The sequence below is a fragment of the Phoenix dactylifera genome, chromosome 8, assembly GCF_051530095.1.
Source record: "Phoenix dactylifera cultivar Ajwa chromosome 8, Ajwa_hap1_PhDact_Kaust_v1.1, whole genome shotgun sequence".
Lineage (NCBI taxonomy): Eukaryota > Viridiplantae > Streptophyta > Magnoliopsida > Arecales > Arecaceae > Phoenix > Phoenix dactylifera.
This window is the reverse complement of record NC_143197.1, coordinates 6,861,659-6,879,665: the sequence shown is the minus strand read 5'-3', so window position 1 is coordinate 6,879,665 and position 18,007 is coordinate 6,861,659. Positions and strand designations below refer to the sequence as shown.

General features: G+C 37.8%; 2 protein-coding genes across 4 annotated transcripts; one reads left to right on the top strand and one right to left on the bottom strand.

The window, feature by feature from the left end:
* Window positions 1-6,117: 6,117 nt before the first annotated feature.
* GLB1 (nitrogen regulatory P-II-like protein) lies at window positions 6,118-11,988 on the bottom strand. 3 transcript variants are annotated; one of them, XM_088702611.2, is made up of 9 exons: window positions 11,863-11,988; window positions 11,496-11,779; window positions 11,340-11,418; window positions 11,141-11,168; window positions 10,931-11,018; window positions 9,065-9,132; window positions 8,398-8,467; window positions 6,700-6,735; window positions 6,118-6,334 (listed from the first exon to the last, which is right to left on the bottom strand). In XM_088702611.2, exons 2-9 carry the CDS (start codon window positions 11,686-11,688, stop codon window positions 6,264-6,266), a joined length of 633 nt encoding a protein of 210 aa, XP_088558737.1. In that variant the 5' UTR covers window positions 11,689-11,779; window positions 11,863-11,988; the 3' UTR covers window positions 6,118-6,263. The 3 variants fall into 3 exon arrangements, with proteins under 3 accessions (XP_088558737.1, XP_088558736.1, XP_017696799.1); XM_088702610.1 differs by lacking the exon at window positions 11,863-11,988 and having other exon boundaries at window positions 11,496-11,820; XM_017841310.5 differs by lacking the exon at window positions 11,863-11,988 and having other exon boundaries at window positions 11,340-11,385; window positions 11,496-11,819.
* Window positions 11,989-13,600: 1,612 nt separating this feature from the next.
* Window positions 13,601-18,007, top strand: LOC103700936 (dihydroorotate dehydrogenase). The gene is made up of 3 exons (XM_008782833.6): window positions 13,601-13,892; window positions 14,018-14,089; window positions 17,590-18,007. The coding sequence occupies exons 1-3, from the start codon at window positions 13,740-13,742 to the stop codon at window positions 17,725-17,727; spliced, it is 363 nt and encodes a 120-aa protein (XP_008781055.2). The 5' UTR covers window positions 13,601-13,739; the 3' UTR covers window positions 17,728-18,007.

Sequence of the window (18,007 nt, the reverse complement as noted above, 5' to 3'; positions counted from 1 at the left end):
GCGGGAAGGAAGGTGAATCCTTCTTTCGCGCGAAGGATACAGCTACGATCCATGTTACGCGGGGAAAGGCAGCGAAACCGCTCGCCTAGCGTTGCTTGCACCGCGCGTTCTTTCCCGCACGTAAGGACAAACTTAGTAGATGGGACAGGGTAGGGAGCAATCCATCGCGATCGATATGCGCGTGATCTGACTGGAATACCTCTCAGCCTTGAGCTAGAGATGTACGCATAAAATTTCAGGTCGAATAGGGTGGAGGAAGTTCTAAATCTCTTTTCTTCGCTTGGACGAATAAATCACACGTATCTAGTATGAGTATACCTATAAAACCTAAAAAATAAAATATTCCAGAATGGAGATGGTAAAACCACGTCCCGTCATCTACAACATCTCGCCAGAATGATCAGTAACAAAGAATGCAATCCAGTCCGCAGCTCTATTCATCTCGCAGTAAACATGACTGCTCTGAAATTGGTACGCTCCCTCGCACACCGTCAAATGTCCAGAAGGAGTGGGCGTCGGTGCACTTCCGTGGTCTGATTAGGATCCAATAATGACAGTGGCCGAGTAAGTCCGCTCGCAAGCATGATCTCGCATAACTGATCCCTGCCCATACCGTCCGCAACTCCACTCCAGGAAGAGACGTATTATAGATCCGCCTATTCCCAATGACAATGAGATGCGAAATGGGGCCTTAATGATGAATCCAGCTCCTTCCCTTTCTATTGCCATCACTCAAACTGTTGTCAAAGTTAACCTTGAGGAAACTCGAAGGTGGGAACTCCCAAGTAATGAAGATCAACCCAGTCGCTGCTGGAGCTGAGAAAGAGTCCCAGATGACCCGAGCTATCATAGGCTCTCCAGGGGGAGAGTGGATAATTTCTGCTACCTAAACAAGGTTCCTCTCTGCCGCGAATCTTGGCGGTTGATTGCTCTTCTCAAAGTTTTATTTATTTATTTATTTAATTTTTTTTTGCTGTGGAAAAAGGGAAAGAGGGGAGGAAGGAACAAGCCCACCCCCACGTAGCAACTCCCACTGGATCTCCAGTCCGCCGAAAGAATGTTCGATGCGGGCAGAAACGACCATCCGATTTTAAAAGTTCTAATTCTTTGGCGCACATGTTTTGCACCAAAGAAGATGCCATATCATCTATCACAAAGACAAATGGTTGTCGCAACTGGAGGGAATAGAAAGAATCGTATCGTGTGCCCAACATGATACGTTGCAACATTCTTCTGTCGCACGTGGTGGCTACTCAGGATTATACAAAATATATACCGCAGAGGTTCCAAACTAAAGTTGAGGAAGTGGTTTAGCTCGCATCATGATGCGGTCATGTTCATAGTCCACTACATGCCACGTTCAAGAAAATAAAAAGGTAGTCCACTATATTCCCCACGTTATCTATCTGCATTCTAATTGGAGCTGGTTTGGTTCCTTTGTTAAAAGATTATTCTGGTACAACACTTATCTAAGGACTTGAGTAATCCGATTCTAGACTAGTAAAGTTTTAAATTATAGCAATCCACAATGTGGAGGTGCTTCGGATGGCATCGCAAGCAATATGTTAGCCTAAATTCTAATGTTTTAGTTGATACTATCAGTTATTTTCTGTTTTTGGCAGAGGGCCACAAGTAAATTTGGCCTAAATTCTGATGAAACACCACCTATAAAGTCTATGATCTTACCACAAACTAACCATTAGAAAAAACATCACATCTCATTGAAAATTGCGAGTCATTATCACCGTTTGTCTGCGAATTTTTACGGATCGAACATTAGCAAAGATACCATCAAATGGCTGGTATATGTTTCCGTCACATCCTCTTGCTGAAATATTGGGACATATTCATGCGTTCTTTGGCGATTCCCACTAACCATCTCTTAGATGCTTTTTGGCATCCCACTTTATTTCGTGACGAAGTGGCAAGCCATGCTAATATTCTCGTACAAGGTTTGCTGTATCTTTTGATTTCTTGTCGGCAACAAGCTGAACAACCAGGATGAGGAGAGAACTGCCATCTATGGCAACCAGGATGCCCTTTCTCCTATGGCCTCGCTCATCTCTCTTTTTCCAACCAGCTTGCATTTATTTAGCGAATATGATACTTAATGTCTCCTGTGAGAACTCGTGCGGGCGTGTGTTTAGTCTCACATCGGTTATTCGCTAGATATATCTTGGATACTTATACAAGATCAAGAAATCCCAATAATAACTTTCCATTAGCCATTTTGGGTGAGGTCCTGGGTTGTTGCAAATGGTATCAGAGCGGATCCAACTCATGACCTAGGTGGACTAGGAGACTCTGCAGCATGGATCTATTGGGGCTGACCACAGGCCGATCGTGATGCTTATGATTAGATTTGAACCTTTACCCTGATGAGGACATCAGGGCTTAAATGGGAGGAGTATATGAGGATCCGTATGGGCATATGTTTAGTCCAACATCGGTTATTCGCTGAGTAGATCTTGAGTATTTATACATAATCAAAAAATCCAAATAATACCTTCCAACTAGCCATTTTGGATGAGGTCCTGGATTGTTACATCTCTTCTGTGAGCATTCTTCTAGTTGAAGATGTTCAGCTATGGTAAAACACCTAGTCACATTCAATTGCTCGGCAGTGAATGTATTTGGAGGGGAACAAACTTGTCAAAATTTATCAATGTTGTGGCAAATTGAAATCAACTTCCCCTATACTCAAGACAAGGCAAACCCCTTGATGTTAAACATATTCTATACCGGTCAGAAACCAGGTGCAACCATTCTCATGAAAGGTCCCTGATGTCAATATTCTTTCATCAGGATAAGATCTATGGCAATCGTGATCTCTTAGTCTCTGTAGATATGCTCAGGACAAGATCCCATCAAGCTTGATGAATAACTTTTGTTGATTGCATTTCATGTGATGGAGGGACTTGCAGCTTGCAGAGGTACATTATTCAGAATTAGTGCCCATGTCATTTTCTTCCCCAGTACTCAAAACCACCCTTAACAACTTAATTTTCTTTTTTTCTCAAAAGGCAAAAGAAAAAAACTCAACTTCCCCAGTTTTCAGAGATAAAAAACAAAAAAGAAAAAGAAAAGATGAGTGTTAGGATATAGATGTCCAAAAAGTTATCCCATTAACTTGCCCAGCAGAAGCATCAAATGCTGCAACCCCAACAAACACATATTCCATGCCCTCATAATCTTTCACCAGAATATATGCAAATATATCTTTGAAGGACAGACTGCACAAGAATATGTACACTTGCTTAGATGGACCAACATCGTCTCATTTAAATTTACCAACCACTAAAACCTCTTATATGTGCCTTCAATTCTCGAATAATTTCCGTTTCTAACGAAGTTTAGAAAAAGAGATGAACTAGGAGTACAGACGATAATTCGAGGAAAGACTAGATTTTCGAAAACACGATATTCTTGGCACTGCATGTCAATTCTTCTTGTTTCATTAAGAAACTTTCGAGCAGGAATTCGACAAGTGAGAGATATTTTGTTTGTTCAACAGTAGATAAAGAAAGACAATGAAGGAAGAGATTTATTGTTAAAATGAACAAAGAACGTCTGCATGCAGGCCCCTGCCTCTAGTTAGTAAAGAAATCCAGTTTAAGCTAGAGGTAAGATATCATTGTGTCTTTAGTGGCCAAAGACCAATTGCCACTCAACATCAATAGCAATTCCTTTCTAGTTAATCCCACCCACATAGCCTCTTTGGCACCTATGAAATGTTTGATCGCAGTTGGGTTGATCATGACAGTTATTGCCAAAAAGATGGAATGGTTGGGTTGATGATGACTGATTGCTAGAAAGGGATCATTAAGAACAATCTCAGAGGGCAGCTCGAGATGCGTAAGGCAACAAGTCGTCAGATGCAGTTGCACAGTTTCCTGTCAAACAAAAATCTTTAATAGATTGTCTTTTTCTTCTTCTGTTCTTTATGAAGAGGGAGGCAAAGCCATTTGGCCTTTATTAGAAACTTCAATAGATTGTCTTCCACTCCAATATGCACTTATATTTTGCTGCATCATCATAGTAAACGTCTCTGTAACGACATCGAATACTAACATATCACAAACTCCTGTGTCTACCTACCATGTCATCATTGTCTAATTACCTTGATCCAATATTCTTGGCCAGATGATACATGTTTTTTAACTCTCAAAATGTTTCTCCTTCGATTGTATCAAAGCCAATCGTTCATGAATGACTATGGATGGGAGACTCTTCATAGGATCAAGTTAAAGTTGAATGGCTTGAATGCAAGATGATTTGGCTCTGACCCAGATGTAACCTGATTTGGATCTCCGAGAAACCTGACCCATAAGACTAAATTTGAGTCCCAGACCCCAGAATTTGGTCCCCTTCTTCATTAAATGGGTCAGATGAGAGTCTGATGAAACTAATAGGCAATTCTAAATAACCCAAGCAAGATTAAGTTTGGAAGTCCAAACATTTGATATTAAAATCAAATATGAATTTGCATTGCTATAAACAAGTGATTCCTTTTCCTTTCTTTTTGGGTGCAGACCATAGCCTACTACATGGCAGAAGACAGTTTTGGAGGTCTCCTTTTGCCGCACAAAGGTCCATGTTAAAGTAGCTGGCACGCAAAATGGATGGGAGAATGGTAGGACAATTACATGAGCAAGCTTTTTTGTTTCCACCATCATTTGGGCAGAAAAAGATAGGTGGAAAGATACGAGCTTCTGGTCCTTTTGGGAGCCAATATCATGATGCACACCAACTAGACGTTATAATTCTCTGTGAGAACTTTCTGCAACAACCTCTCCTCTTTTCTGTTTCTTTCTTTCATTTATTTCAGAACACAGAGAGCTGTCATTGTTAAGTAAAGCTGTTCCAAGCACGTTTTATTTGGGTCGAGATTCATCTTGAAATCAACTCACTCATTAGCACATAAGTTGAACACAGAGAGAGGTTTTTTTCGAACTCGAAAAGTAAACAAGCCGAACTAGAGCTGAGCTTTCGTTCATTTTCCGCTCTATATAGCTCGATAATGCAAATATAGATATAGATATTGATATAATCTTATAAATATAATTTTTTAAAAAAAAAATACTAGTCATTAGATGTTGATTTAATAGGTAGGATTGTTTTATACTCAGTAACAACATTCTCACCATTAGATGAAGATTTAGCGATTGGATAAATCCGAGACTGGTCTCACTGTTAGAAATGAGGCATGATCCTTTCCTCGCCCAGACTCTAATATTTACGTCCCTCATCTTGCCTTCTCAATCTTCACTCTTCTCAAGCAACCTCAAGCTTGGCTCAGTTTGTATTTTGAATCACATTGAGCGGAGCTCGAACTGGTTCATTTATATTCAAGCAGAGTTTGACTTGGGTCCTCCTCGAGCTCAGTTTGTAGTTTGGCTTGGGTCTTTTAAGCTTGATTCAAACTCGAGCCGAGCTCGAGATAGGCCTAGAGAAGTTTGAGCCTAAAACAGGTTGTGCTCACTCATGTTCGTCTTGTTTACACCACTAATTGCAAGTTTGTAACAGTAGCTAGCGTACCCAAAAAGCGTTTTAAGTGTAGTTGGTGTTGGTTTGCATAGAGCACATACAGAAAATTAATTTCATGGGAGCAGCTTGTGAACCATAAAAGGAGTATCCGAATCAACACCTTGGTTACCTCGTCCAAATACATGCTCAAAGGAACACAAAATCTAATCTTTGAAATCCATTCCTAGATTCTGTTTTACAACTTCATGCATCCTTTTCTTTTTTTTTTGATTTTTGGTAGAAGCATATCATTTCCAAATACAACGGAGAGGTGTACTTTCCATTCAATCATGTTAACTAGTCGTCCTAATGCTCTCTTTCTTCATCCAATCATAATTTTTTTTGCTTAAGGTAAACATCTCAAATAATAGCATATTGAAGCTTGAATAGTTTTTGGTCAATCAAGGATCTTCAAGAAACTCAGATTCTTGTTGAATAGCAAGATTAGCAATCAGTTTCATTGAGTTCTGTTTGTTCAGGTACTTTAGCAAAGTAATGTCCGAATTACATCAAGATTCATAAAACTGTTATTAATTAGATGATCGGGGTGTTTATCTGTGTGCAAGTATGTACTCATGTGTGGTAGGCATAGAGACAGCAATCTAGTAACAGGTTGCATGGTTTATTTTGTTATACATACAAGTTGCTGCATGATATATAATTGCAAGTTATGCATAAGTATATTTAGGGATACAGAATGCAGAACAAATCTAATTTTACAACAAGCAAATGTCTGATTAACTAGATGCTGCAGAAATCATATCGGACCGTCCACCGGTCATCCTCTCAGCCTCCTCTCCACGCTCGCCTGAGGATCGAGGCGTTAGGGGTAAGCAAATAAGACGGGCAAAACCATTCTAAGAATTCGGTACAATATTGAATGGAAACAAAGTGCAGAATACCATCCATGAGCTAGAATCTATCAAATATTAGATGGGATCACAGGATAAGCTCTTTCTAGCATCTTGAAAATGAAAACATCATTTACAAAAAAAACAAAGCAAACAAATGCAAAAAGGAGTGAAATAAGATCTTTTCACATTACCATAGTATCATATCTAGTTTAGCGCAGGAAAAGGATAGAAAAGAACCAATACCAATTACATGTAATAAGAATAGTCCATAAAAGGAGTGCAACATTTTTTCCCAGATAAAGAAAACCATGGCCCATACCTGTGCGAACTCTTATAACATCTGAAACAGGCACCACTGCAAAAAGTGAAACCTCATCAGTGATTTATACCGGAGCCAGCAAATCCAATGCATGTAATTTAACGCTCGTAAGATAAATATCAATATTACAATTTATAAGACTAGATATCATAATATCTCCTTACTATTCAAAGATAATGAAGAATAAGAACCTTCACTAGGCAGAAATAAATAAATAAATATATATCATAATTAAAGGATAACACAAATCAATCAGTTACAGCATATTTCATAATTATTTCATGGAATAGAACAATGAAGGGCAAGACAATTTACATGGAACGTGAGCATTTAGAATAGGATCAATGAAGAGTAATAACAGGTGGATAAATGCTGGACAACTTTAAAAAGAAAAATCAAGATTGGCAGGGTAAGATTGTTTTCTCCTCACAAAAATCTACAGTATTTAGCAAAGTTAGAAAAGCAAATTGAAAGAAAGTCATGCACAGGATGGACTCCAAAACCAAAGAGAAAGGGGGACACAATCCCATTTTCACATGTCACTCAACTTTTTCTAAAAAAGAAAAAAGAAAAAAAAAAAGAATAGGACGGGAGAGTCCCACCCAAGTTCATTTTAGTGAGAAGCTTAAACATACACAAGCACCCAACAAGACAGGTAAAGTGCAGAAAGAGTCGGGAACCATAGGAGTGCCCAAAAACACTGACCACGCCCCAAAAAAAACAAGAGAGCTATAACTGATAAGTTGGAAAAACCCCAATTCAATGTAGAAATTCAGACACTAAAGGAGGCATTAGAAACTGTTGTAACAGGATAGCTTATGCCATCAAAGTCCAGGGAACTACAGCTTGCAGCCAAACCTATATAAAATCTACTGACCCTACCAAGAATCTATGTCAGCACCCAACTGCCATCCCCCAACCATAATAAGACAAAGAAGTAGATGTTATTTAGGACTGCTAGGCAAGAAGATCTTGTTTGTGAAGAATAGGCATTACTCTCCTCCAATAGCAGAGAACAGAGAATGCATAATGGCAGTTCTCATTTCTTAATCTTCTTCTCTCACCACTTCATCCATAATGTTTTGGGAGAACCCAGCAATCCCTTCACCTTGAACATATGCTTGAGATGAATCCATGAGCCCCTAACAAAGGAGCATCCCAAAAACAGATGATTGGCACTCTCAACATAGAAAACATAAATCAGAAAGAGTTGCCAATCCGAGTCCCTAACATTTTAAAAATGATCGTACTACTAGGAAATTCCAATTGAACAAAAAGCAAGTTGACAGCTGGCTAACTAATTATGACATTTAAATTTAGAAAAATCCCTCATAAGCAAAGATAAAATAAAGTTGAATTATTTATCTAAATGGCAAAATAGCACCAAATTTGCACTTCTCACTGCTTGTGTTCTAAGCATATGTGCATGTAACATAAAAATAAGCATAAACACTGTAGTAGAACATTCAAACAAACTTAACAATTCCCACACACAACAGAGATAATTGAGGGACAACTAAATGAAAGAAAATTCAGCACTTTGCAATTGTGGACGACAACAACACTAAACAACATATATGAGAAATTAAAAAAGGCAGTAGACCTTTTCACATTCTTGTTGGATTATCTCTATAACGTAAAAATTTAGAGCCAAAACTTTGTTTCAACAAAAGAACATCCAAGAAACAAAGTTCTTACAGAAAATCTTTCCATCACCAATTTCTCCAGTTCTTGCTTCCTCTATTATTTTCTCAATTACAGCTTCAACCTAAGTGAGAATCAGGTGCAAAAGTATCATTCATAATTAGATAAAGGAAATAAAATAGAAATGATAAAAAAGTAGAACCCATACAATATTTGGGGGAAAAAAAATCTAACTTCCTTCAAAAAAGTGAAAGAAATTTTTATCCACTAGGAGATAAAATCAGCAGATAGTATAGAAAACAGCAACTCCCTCTATCCAGATCATATTACCACATCTTTTATTTATAATTTTGGTATTACAGGGATCAGCATGGTGATATTTCTGATTGAAATCACATGGTCTGATTAATTTGAATATTACCACTAGCACATGGATAGTTTAGTCATTTAAAAGCACCATCCTCATTTGTTAAATGGAGGCATAGATAAATTAAACACATACTTGAAAGGTCTCAATGCTTCTGTCTGTTTTCATTTTCTGATACAATGCATATGCTGCTCGAGAAAGTAATAATAAATAAGAAACCATGCATATAATTGGAAGATGCACCAAATGAGGTATTTGGTGCCTTTGTTAAGCATTGACTGTTTTCAATAAATAGCTGACAGATATGTTTTTATTCTTTGTCAAAGCCATATGAGAGAGAGAGAGAGGCTATACCTGGTCCTTGCATACCACTATCTCCATTTTAACTTTAGCTACAAATTTGTCTTCTGAAAATTCAGATCCTGCAATTTTACAGCAAACAAACATTAGGAATTACTAACTAGCAAACTATGGTCAGCAAGTTGAATGAACAAACTTAAGCACACTAGTTACCAATGTGCAAGACCACCTTGATATGTTCTCTGCATGTGTTTCTATTGATTTTTTTTCTTTCAACGCTTAACTGGAGTAAATATATGTTTGCCAATTTCATATGCTGTGACAGCACAGATACGTGCTTAATAAGGAGAAAGTGAAGAGACTTAAAGGAAGAGGATGTCTAAGTAAAAGTAGTCTTACTGTCATACGCTTCTAGATTAATCCCGAACCAATTCAATAGGAGATTTTGCTCATTAGATCTATTATATACAATACTATATTCCTTAACTACATATAAGAAATTAGCATTGCACCAAGGATTGAGAAAATTATGTTTTAGAACTCATTTCTTCTAGCTTCCTTCTGGTTCCTTTTTTTTCAAAATATTAGCATGTTGTTGCGTATAAAGATATCCACTAACAATTCACATAATGGAAGCAGGTGCGGAAGAGGAAAAATTATGATTATGTCGATACAACAATTTTCTATTACTAATCATATGTTCAACAATCTTCTGTCAGTACAACTCAGTATTTTGTGATCCTGAAGCAGCAAAAAGCTTGCTGTTAAGTATATACTCAAGATTTTGATACATTTATCTCAGAGTATGTTCTTCTGAGGCATAGCTAGTGGCATTAATGGAGCAAGTGTGGACCAATTGAAACTTTATCAGTTAAAAAAAAAGGAAGAGTTGTTTGCTGATAACTTCTAAGTTTCAAAAGGTGAAGATTTTAATAGCCAGGACCAAAAGGGTAGAGTTACCAAAATCATTTAGCATGCTATCATGGGTAATTCTCATATCAAATGTCAGGCAAAGCTATCTGGAGTTTAGGAGATGACACAAATAATTAGTGGAAATTTTAATGCACAGGCACGATTTAGATGAGGCTGACCCATGTATTAAATTTCACAAGGAAACCTAACCATCAAGAAGTTTATTGCCTTCTGCCCATTGATTTCAGCCGAGGGGCATTCCACATTCTTTGAACATTAATAATTGCTCCTTGGAATATCCTTGGATCTTGCTGTTGGATTAAACTGACAGAGAGAATAGGGTTCTTTCTTAAGTAATCCATCATAATGTTCCAGGCTGCTGTTTAGTATCCCAAAAGGAAAGGGAGAGACAAAAAGAAAGATAAAGAAGATAAATCCAACAGAATGTGAAGATAGGTTGATGGAGAAAAATGGAATCTTCCTTGTGTTATTTCTTCCTCTCATATTGATGTTTAAAGTCAGTCTTGCTCTTTGTGTTGCTCAATATATAAGGTTATAAATAAGTAAAGATTTCATCTATGGCTCATGTCATGAAGGAGGCATCCTATTCAGATCATGTAGTCTGGCGTTTTCTATATGTAGACTTAATGATTTAATCCTTCTTGTAGAATTGTTTTGGACGTATAACAAACTGATCATGTATTCAAAAGAAAAATGACAAAGCGCCTGAAAAAACATATGAAAAAACACAGAACTGACTAGATCATAGGATTGTTGATGAGAAAACAAGTATGTTTGGTGAATCATAATATATAAATGTTGCACATGTTCACACATTTTGGTGACAAACAAATGGCAGCGAAGCAGAAATATAACTAGATCAAATTATGTAAACCAATAAGACAAACCAAGGAGCGTTTCTGTCATCAAAACACTCTGTCGCAATAGAATGCAATCAATTGAGCTCGACAACAACATGAATTATAGCAATTATAGGTGAGATCTTACCACCATGCCTCTCAGTCGAGCTGCCCTGTGCCCCAAAGCCTCGAACATCAGAAACCGTCACCCCACGAATACCCATTTTCAGCAACCCCTAATTTTACACACAATAATTCCACTAATTCATCAAATAAAGCTATCAGCAAACTCCCGCAAAACCACAAAATCCAAACATGCAGGTCCCAGAATCAAACATAAATACTATTTCCGTCTCACCGATGAAACATGCGGGACTCGCCACGGCCTTCACTTCCGAATTCACCAGCACGGCGCAAGTTTTAAGGGAAATTAAGAGGAAAAGCCATTAAATTCCACTCAGTCTACCATCAAGATTGGATTTTTTTTTTTTAATACATGTGAAGAATTTAACCAGAAGGAAACCAAGAAAACCACAAGACAGGCAAGAGAGACGCACCTCAGAATCGCTTCTACTTTGTAGAACTTCGAATCCGGAACGTAATCTACACCGAACCAGAACAAAACGAAGTATTGATCTGAAGTTCGGCTCGAAGCGATAAAAACCAAGGTCAAGGTGCGATCTTTGCAAGGAAGAACTGATCCTGAGGCGTACCTGGGGTGTTCTGAGCTCTGATCACCGGAAGGAGAGGGGGATTCCCTCCGCCTCGAAGCCTTCCGCTGGGGTGCGAAGCTCTCGATGCGGGGAAGGGAGGCTTGGAGCTGGGAAAGGTTAGAAGGGGCTCCGTGAGAGGGGGATGGAAGGGGTTGAGAGCTCTCGCCGGGGCCGTGGAGAGGGTCGGTGCCATGCTCTCGATCTCACCCGAGCCGCTCCGTATCTCCCCTGACGTCTTGCAGTGAAACAGGAGCGCTCAGAACGCTGGAAGCGGCGCTTCGTGCCTGCCAAGTGCCAAGTGGATACGTTGGTACTTACGACGCGAGGAAAAAATACAAGGAAAAAACCTCGAGTAGTTGGTACTTACAACGCGAGGAAAACGCAAGGAAAAAACCCCGAGTAGCGGGGCCATAATCCAGTAGTTGCAGCAGTCCTTTTCCGCAGAGAAGAAATCTTGTTTCCGAACTTAGAAGAGATATAACCTGGGGCATTTTTGTTGGGTGACAAACAACTATGAAAAGGACAGACCAAGCTAAATTGAGCTGATAGATTGGATGGCTTTTTTATTATTATTATTATTTTATAAGAGCGATTTCGTGACTCGTTATTTTTTTTATTTTTTTGAATAAATTTACAGGAAAATTGTATGAGTCTTCTGTTATAGCAAAAAAATAAAAATAAAAATTGTTCCAAAAAAAAAAAAAACAGACTTGGCTCTTAATAATTTGAACTCTCTTTTCCAAACCTTTTTAGAGATTAAACAAGTAGGCCGAGAGAGAAATCCCTTCTCTACCATCATCTCCTCATTTTACCATCGAAATAAAATATTCTAATTTCCCCTCCCCCTTTGCTCTCTCCAAATTTGTCCATCAAGAAACTGTTTTAGTGAATTATATGAATAACTGCAGGTGTGATTATGTTGTAAAAATTTTAGTTCAATAAGAAACATGCAGGATCTTCCTCTCATATACTTGTTGTTGTTCCAGTGAATGATGGTGATGACATGTTGAAAGAGCATCGGACAGACAGCACATCCATAAAATTGCATTGTCTTATTGAATAAATGATGAATATTGAAAGCATACTTTATTTTTATACCAAAAAAAAAAAGCCTTTTTCTTTTTTCCTTATTACTCCTCCATTGGTAAGTGAAAGAAATGAGCAAATTAACCAACAGAATCTATACCAATAAAGGGATGAGATGCATGGGTATTGCATATTGTTTTACTTGAGTTCAAACCTTACAAAAATACAAACAAACATTTATTCTAGTACTAGAATTTCTTGGTACAGATGCAAAAATCTTGTTAAATGTTTCTTTCATGAATTTAATGGTTCATTTGGCCCTTGGATAGAGACTATTATCTTCACCTAGTGGTGGATAGTGGATACAATGTAAAATTTTTATGGTTTAAAAAATTCGTGAAAGCGTTATATAACTTGTCTCCATAGAATCGTACATCCAAATATGTATTTTAGCTGGTTGATTGTGGCGAGTGCAAATATGATCCATTTATTAATTAGTCCTTAAAAAAGAAACCAACACGAACAAGCCAAGAATAGCTTGAACTAAACCTATTTTAGATTAAGGTCTCAAATTCAACTCACCCAATCCACTGGTCAAGCTAGGTTAGGCACAATATATTTGTTTACAATTTGGCTTGTACCTATCCGAGCCTTGTGTCTACTTTGCCCATCATAAGCCGGCTTTTAATATACAGTTGAAAAGGAAACCACAGTGCCACAGACAGTGTTTTTACCTGAAAGCCTTCACTTTCGAGTTTTTTCTAGAGCAACTTCGACAGATGCATGTTAGATGGTAGCAGAAGGGGTGGTACGAGTTTTGTCATCAGAGGCTCGGACTACAGGATGGTTGTTGCTGGTGGATGACTCATATACATTCTGTTGTACCGAAAAAAAAAAAACATTTACATTCACGAATCAGCTTGCCTCCATATGAGCAAGATAATTAGTTAATTACTCTCAAGCAAATAACCACCAACCAAAATGAGAAATCTCTGAAAATAACTGATGCCAGGCTTGCTAATTATATTACGCTAATGAAAAGCTACAAATAAAGGTTCAAGGGCAAAGGGCGTATACAAGTACTAGATTTTATGAATCACTTGGAATAGCAGAATGGGGATGAAGAACCCGGTCTAGGTTCTGCCGATTTTAAAAGGTCTCAGAGACGGTTCCCTCGTGGGTTGGCGACTTCGCAGCTCCGACACTCTCTCCACAGAGATGGCCGGGGCGACGGCGGGAGTCGCAAAAGAAGAATTCGTGTACAGGGTGAGCACGGACGAGGAATGGGAAGAGCTGCAGAAGACCAAGGCGACGCTTGGCGGAGATCTCGACCGCAGGACTGGTTGCATTCACCTCAGCGACCTTCGCCAGGTACAAGAAACCCAAATCCCATCAAAACCCTCGAGAAAATTTGATCAAAATCGACATAAAAGGATCTGTTCTTTATTTTCTCTTTTTGAGCCACGAGGTGATGTAAAGTTGCCATCTTTCTGCAGGTAAAGATGGTTTTGAACAACTTTTATCAAGGAAGGAAGGATCTTTACTTGCTCCAAGTCGACGCGGCGAAGGTAATTTTTTCATGTACCGAAGAAATCATTTACTTGGGAGTTAGGATTTTGCTGTTTAAATCTTATCTTGTTAAGATTCATTCTGGATTTTGTCTTCTGGGATAGTTACCCTGTCCTTCATAGTTGAAATCTGATAAGACAGAGAAATATTTTTTTAGTCATATAAGTAGTAAAATGTGATATATGTTCCTAATGTCAGACAAAGATAGGCCATGAAAAATGTGCATGAATAAATGAGAAATGCGCATGATAAATGTTAAGATTAAATGATAAATGGGTGCAGATATGCTGTTTGACATTTGTACTAAAAGATAGGCATGGTTTCAGCATCGTTTTTGTGTTTGAAAACTGAGCTTCATGGTTATTAATAAACTAGAATTCAACTAGGGGATCAGTAAAAGACTGGAAGATCAAGGTTGGTTGTACAAGTGGTTGGTCATATTGTTTGATATATCACGCAGCATGTAATATTGGTGATGGTTTTTGTATGAGTACCTTTGTTTCTTCTCTAGTTTCATATTTTGCAGTTTACTTTGTTGATACGGGCCCTTGGTAGGGTTCATAGTTACCAGGAAGGACGTGTAACTGGAAAAAATAAAGATGATTACGGAATAGCTTATTTCGTAGGGGTGGAATGTTAATTGACGGGGATGGGGATCAAAATTACATTCATTTAGGTAGATCTAAAATAACTGCATGTTAACCCTACTGGGAAGGTTACTAAAGTGATTATTTCACATTGCTTATCGTATAACTTCACTACTATCATGGTTTCTATCACACAAACATTATGAGCACACAACTAAATATCAAAGACTTTTAAAAGTGAAGAGTAGGATGATTGCGGTATTGGTGCAACAACTCACTGGACATTGATAGTCTTAAAGATAATCTCTCTCTCTCTCTCTCTCTCTCTCTCTCTCTCTCTCTCTCACAAAGATGAAACAGAAAAGGAAAGGCCAACAAGGGAATCTACTCGTGATTATTGATGTATCTCTGTAACTAGAAAAAGATGTGCCATACATGATCTCGAATACTTAGTAAACAACTGAGCACTTACATATTGGATGAGCATTTCAGCACCTAAAAATGTTGCTCTAGATTGTTATAACTAAATTGTACAGTAGTTCAATTTGCAAAAGACTAAATGCTGGATGTGCTGTATAGATTGCACATTCAAAGTTCCCCAAATGGTTGCATTATTAGCAGAACTCAGTACCAAGATCATGGCATTCATATGAATAGAGGCTATAGCTAAGAAATCATATCTTGTGATGGTGAAGAAAGTTCTGTGCAGGTGACTTAACATTGACCATACCACTACGACTTAGCTTGCTGGTATATGTTGGCCATATGGATCGCATTATCATCCATCAAACTTTGGATACTTTCAATTCCGTGGTAAAATTATTTAAGTCAAGTTTGAAAAGTAGAGGATCCTTAAATATAGAAGATGATTGCAGGAAGAGGGACCTACCTTGTTGGTTTCACAATTTAAGTTCACGCAACTTGGGGGGACAGCCTTGGTTGTGATATGAGAAAATTCTTGACAAGCAAGACAGGTATAGACAACTCCACAACTGCATCCGTTTCTGAGGCAAAGATTATAATACAAAGAACCAAATTAGAGCTATGTTATTAGAATATAATTAGACCAATATTTTTGATATTCATATCACATTATGGATACTAAGAATTCTGTAGAGGAATGCTACTTTCAAAGTGGGATGGGACAACCACAGCATAAGCGGTTAAACTACGGAGTTGCAAAACTGATTCCTATCAAGAGTGCCTATCACCCTAAGCTACATGGCAGATTGAGGTGTCTAACAGGAGTTCACTTAGTTATGTTGTTGGTAAACTAGTCACAGAACCCAATTTAGTGTTTCTGCAAGGAGAATTTATATTTCAAGTTTCATTTTCTTGCTCCACGTGATGGAGATGGCTGTGTGTACCACTTAGAATACAATTGTAAGATCACCCTAAAATAAATGGCAGACTAGTTAGAGAACTGAAGGTAGTGTTTCTGCATTGATTTGTTATACCACTGCAAGATCACAATTGAGATATCCCATGTACTCATCACCATGCCCTGTAACATACTTTATTTTGTGCCTTGTCATGGAATATCTTATTGGGGATATTCCAGTTTGTACGCCAAGCATGAAAGAGGCTTAATGAGAAAGCGTATCAAGAGTTAAGACATGGAAACCTTTGATTTTGGTGATTGATAAGGGTTTCAAGGAGAAAGTGAAGTTATATTATTTCCATGGAAAAAGCATTAACTATAGAGCATGCTCCATATAAGCAGTTACCATAGAGCAGTTTTAGTTCTTAGCTGGAGATTGGCATTAGAAGGATTGATGATTACATGTTGGTCTCCCAGTTAATTTTGCATGCATTAAAGTATAATTTATAAATTCTGTCTATAATTAATGGCATTTCCTGAATGCATCTCTAATTTGTTCATTTATGTGTCATAGTTTGCTCTTTGTGCTAGAGATGTGCGTGAACTTTCTGATCCTGTGTATTGTGCCTACTACCTGAGAACATCTCTGATCACCTAAGAGGTGACATGGTACTGAATGAAAAGTAGATTATTTTTGTCATCAGATTTTTTTCCTTTTCTTAGTAAAATGCTATAAATTACTGATTGAAAATTGAAGTACATATTAAATGTCTTACTGGAAGAAACATCTGGGACTTCATGATTTTTCTATATATAAATCTTCAACCCTGCTATGATCTTCATAAGGGGCACTATCTGCCATCTCATTCGTAAGGGCATTCAGCTTAGAAAATGATGGTTCCTTTGACAAAAAAATTCAATATTTAGCTGTTTCTATCCCTTTGTCCTGTTAAATTCATTGAATATATGTAGTTTCAATGTTCATACATCTTCTGCTGGCAGCTCCTTCCTTGTTTCACATCCTCCTTTAAGCAAGAAACTAGTAATTGATGCCAAAACTGATTATTAGAGACTAAATCAGATAGGCCTGCCGTCTTGTAATGTATGGTTTGCTAGCTAAGGCTGCGTTTGGATGCTGAATAGGTATCTAAGGGGTTGATGGATTTAACCATCAGCAATCACCCCCAAATCAGCTAACAAGCGGTTAAAATTATCCACTATTTGGTTGATATTTTTCTAGGGTTTATGGGATAAGTTGTGGAAACAGTGGAAAATTTAAGAGAGAGAAGATAAAGCTCCGGTGATTAACTTTATTTCACCTTCCCTCATGAAATAAAGTTAACCAGGTTAAATTGGTTTTGCAGGCATTGACCAAATAAACTTAATCCATGCTTTTGGAACATGTTTGGTTCGCTAAATGGATAACCGCCTTAACTAGCAGATAACAGCAACGAAACACACTCTAAATTGACTAGCAAGATTTTATTGTTCTTGATTGAAGGGCATTAGTTTTGTACAATTTATTCATTCGTCCTCATATTTACGAATGTAATGTTTATACATGCTTATCATTTTTTAAATAAATTTACAGCTTGGGGAGGGCTTAATTTATGAAGCGGTTGATGAATCCAACGCCTTTCCACATTTCTACGGACCATCTCGGAGTTTTAGACCTCTCTCAATAGATGCTGTCACCAGGGCAGAGAAATTGGAACTGGTAAATGAATAATTCACCTGTAGTCTACTTGATCAAGCATGAAGTTAATTCTGCTCCCTCAGTTCAATGGCTGTCATGAAAATGGGATCGAGCCTGTTGTTCAAAAGCTCTATTAGTCCTTGTAAATTCGACATTGAATGATGGTTTGCATTTTAAGTATTTTTACATTGACAGACAAATATAAAAGTATCCATCAGTGCCTTAGCCTATAATTTAGGATGTTTTGCGTATTGAAAATGCTGTATTTAGCTGGAAATATTAGCCCAAAATACTATTTGATTTCTAAAATCAA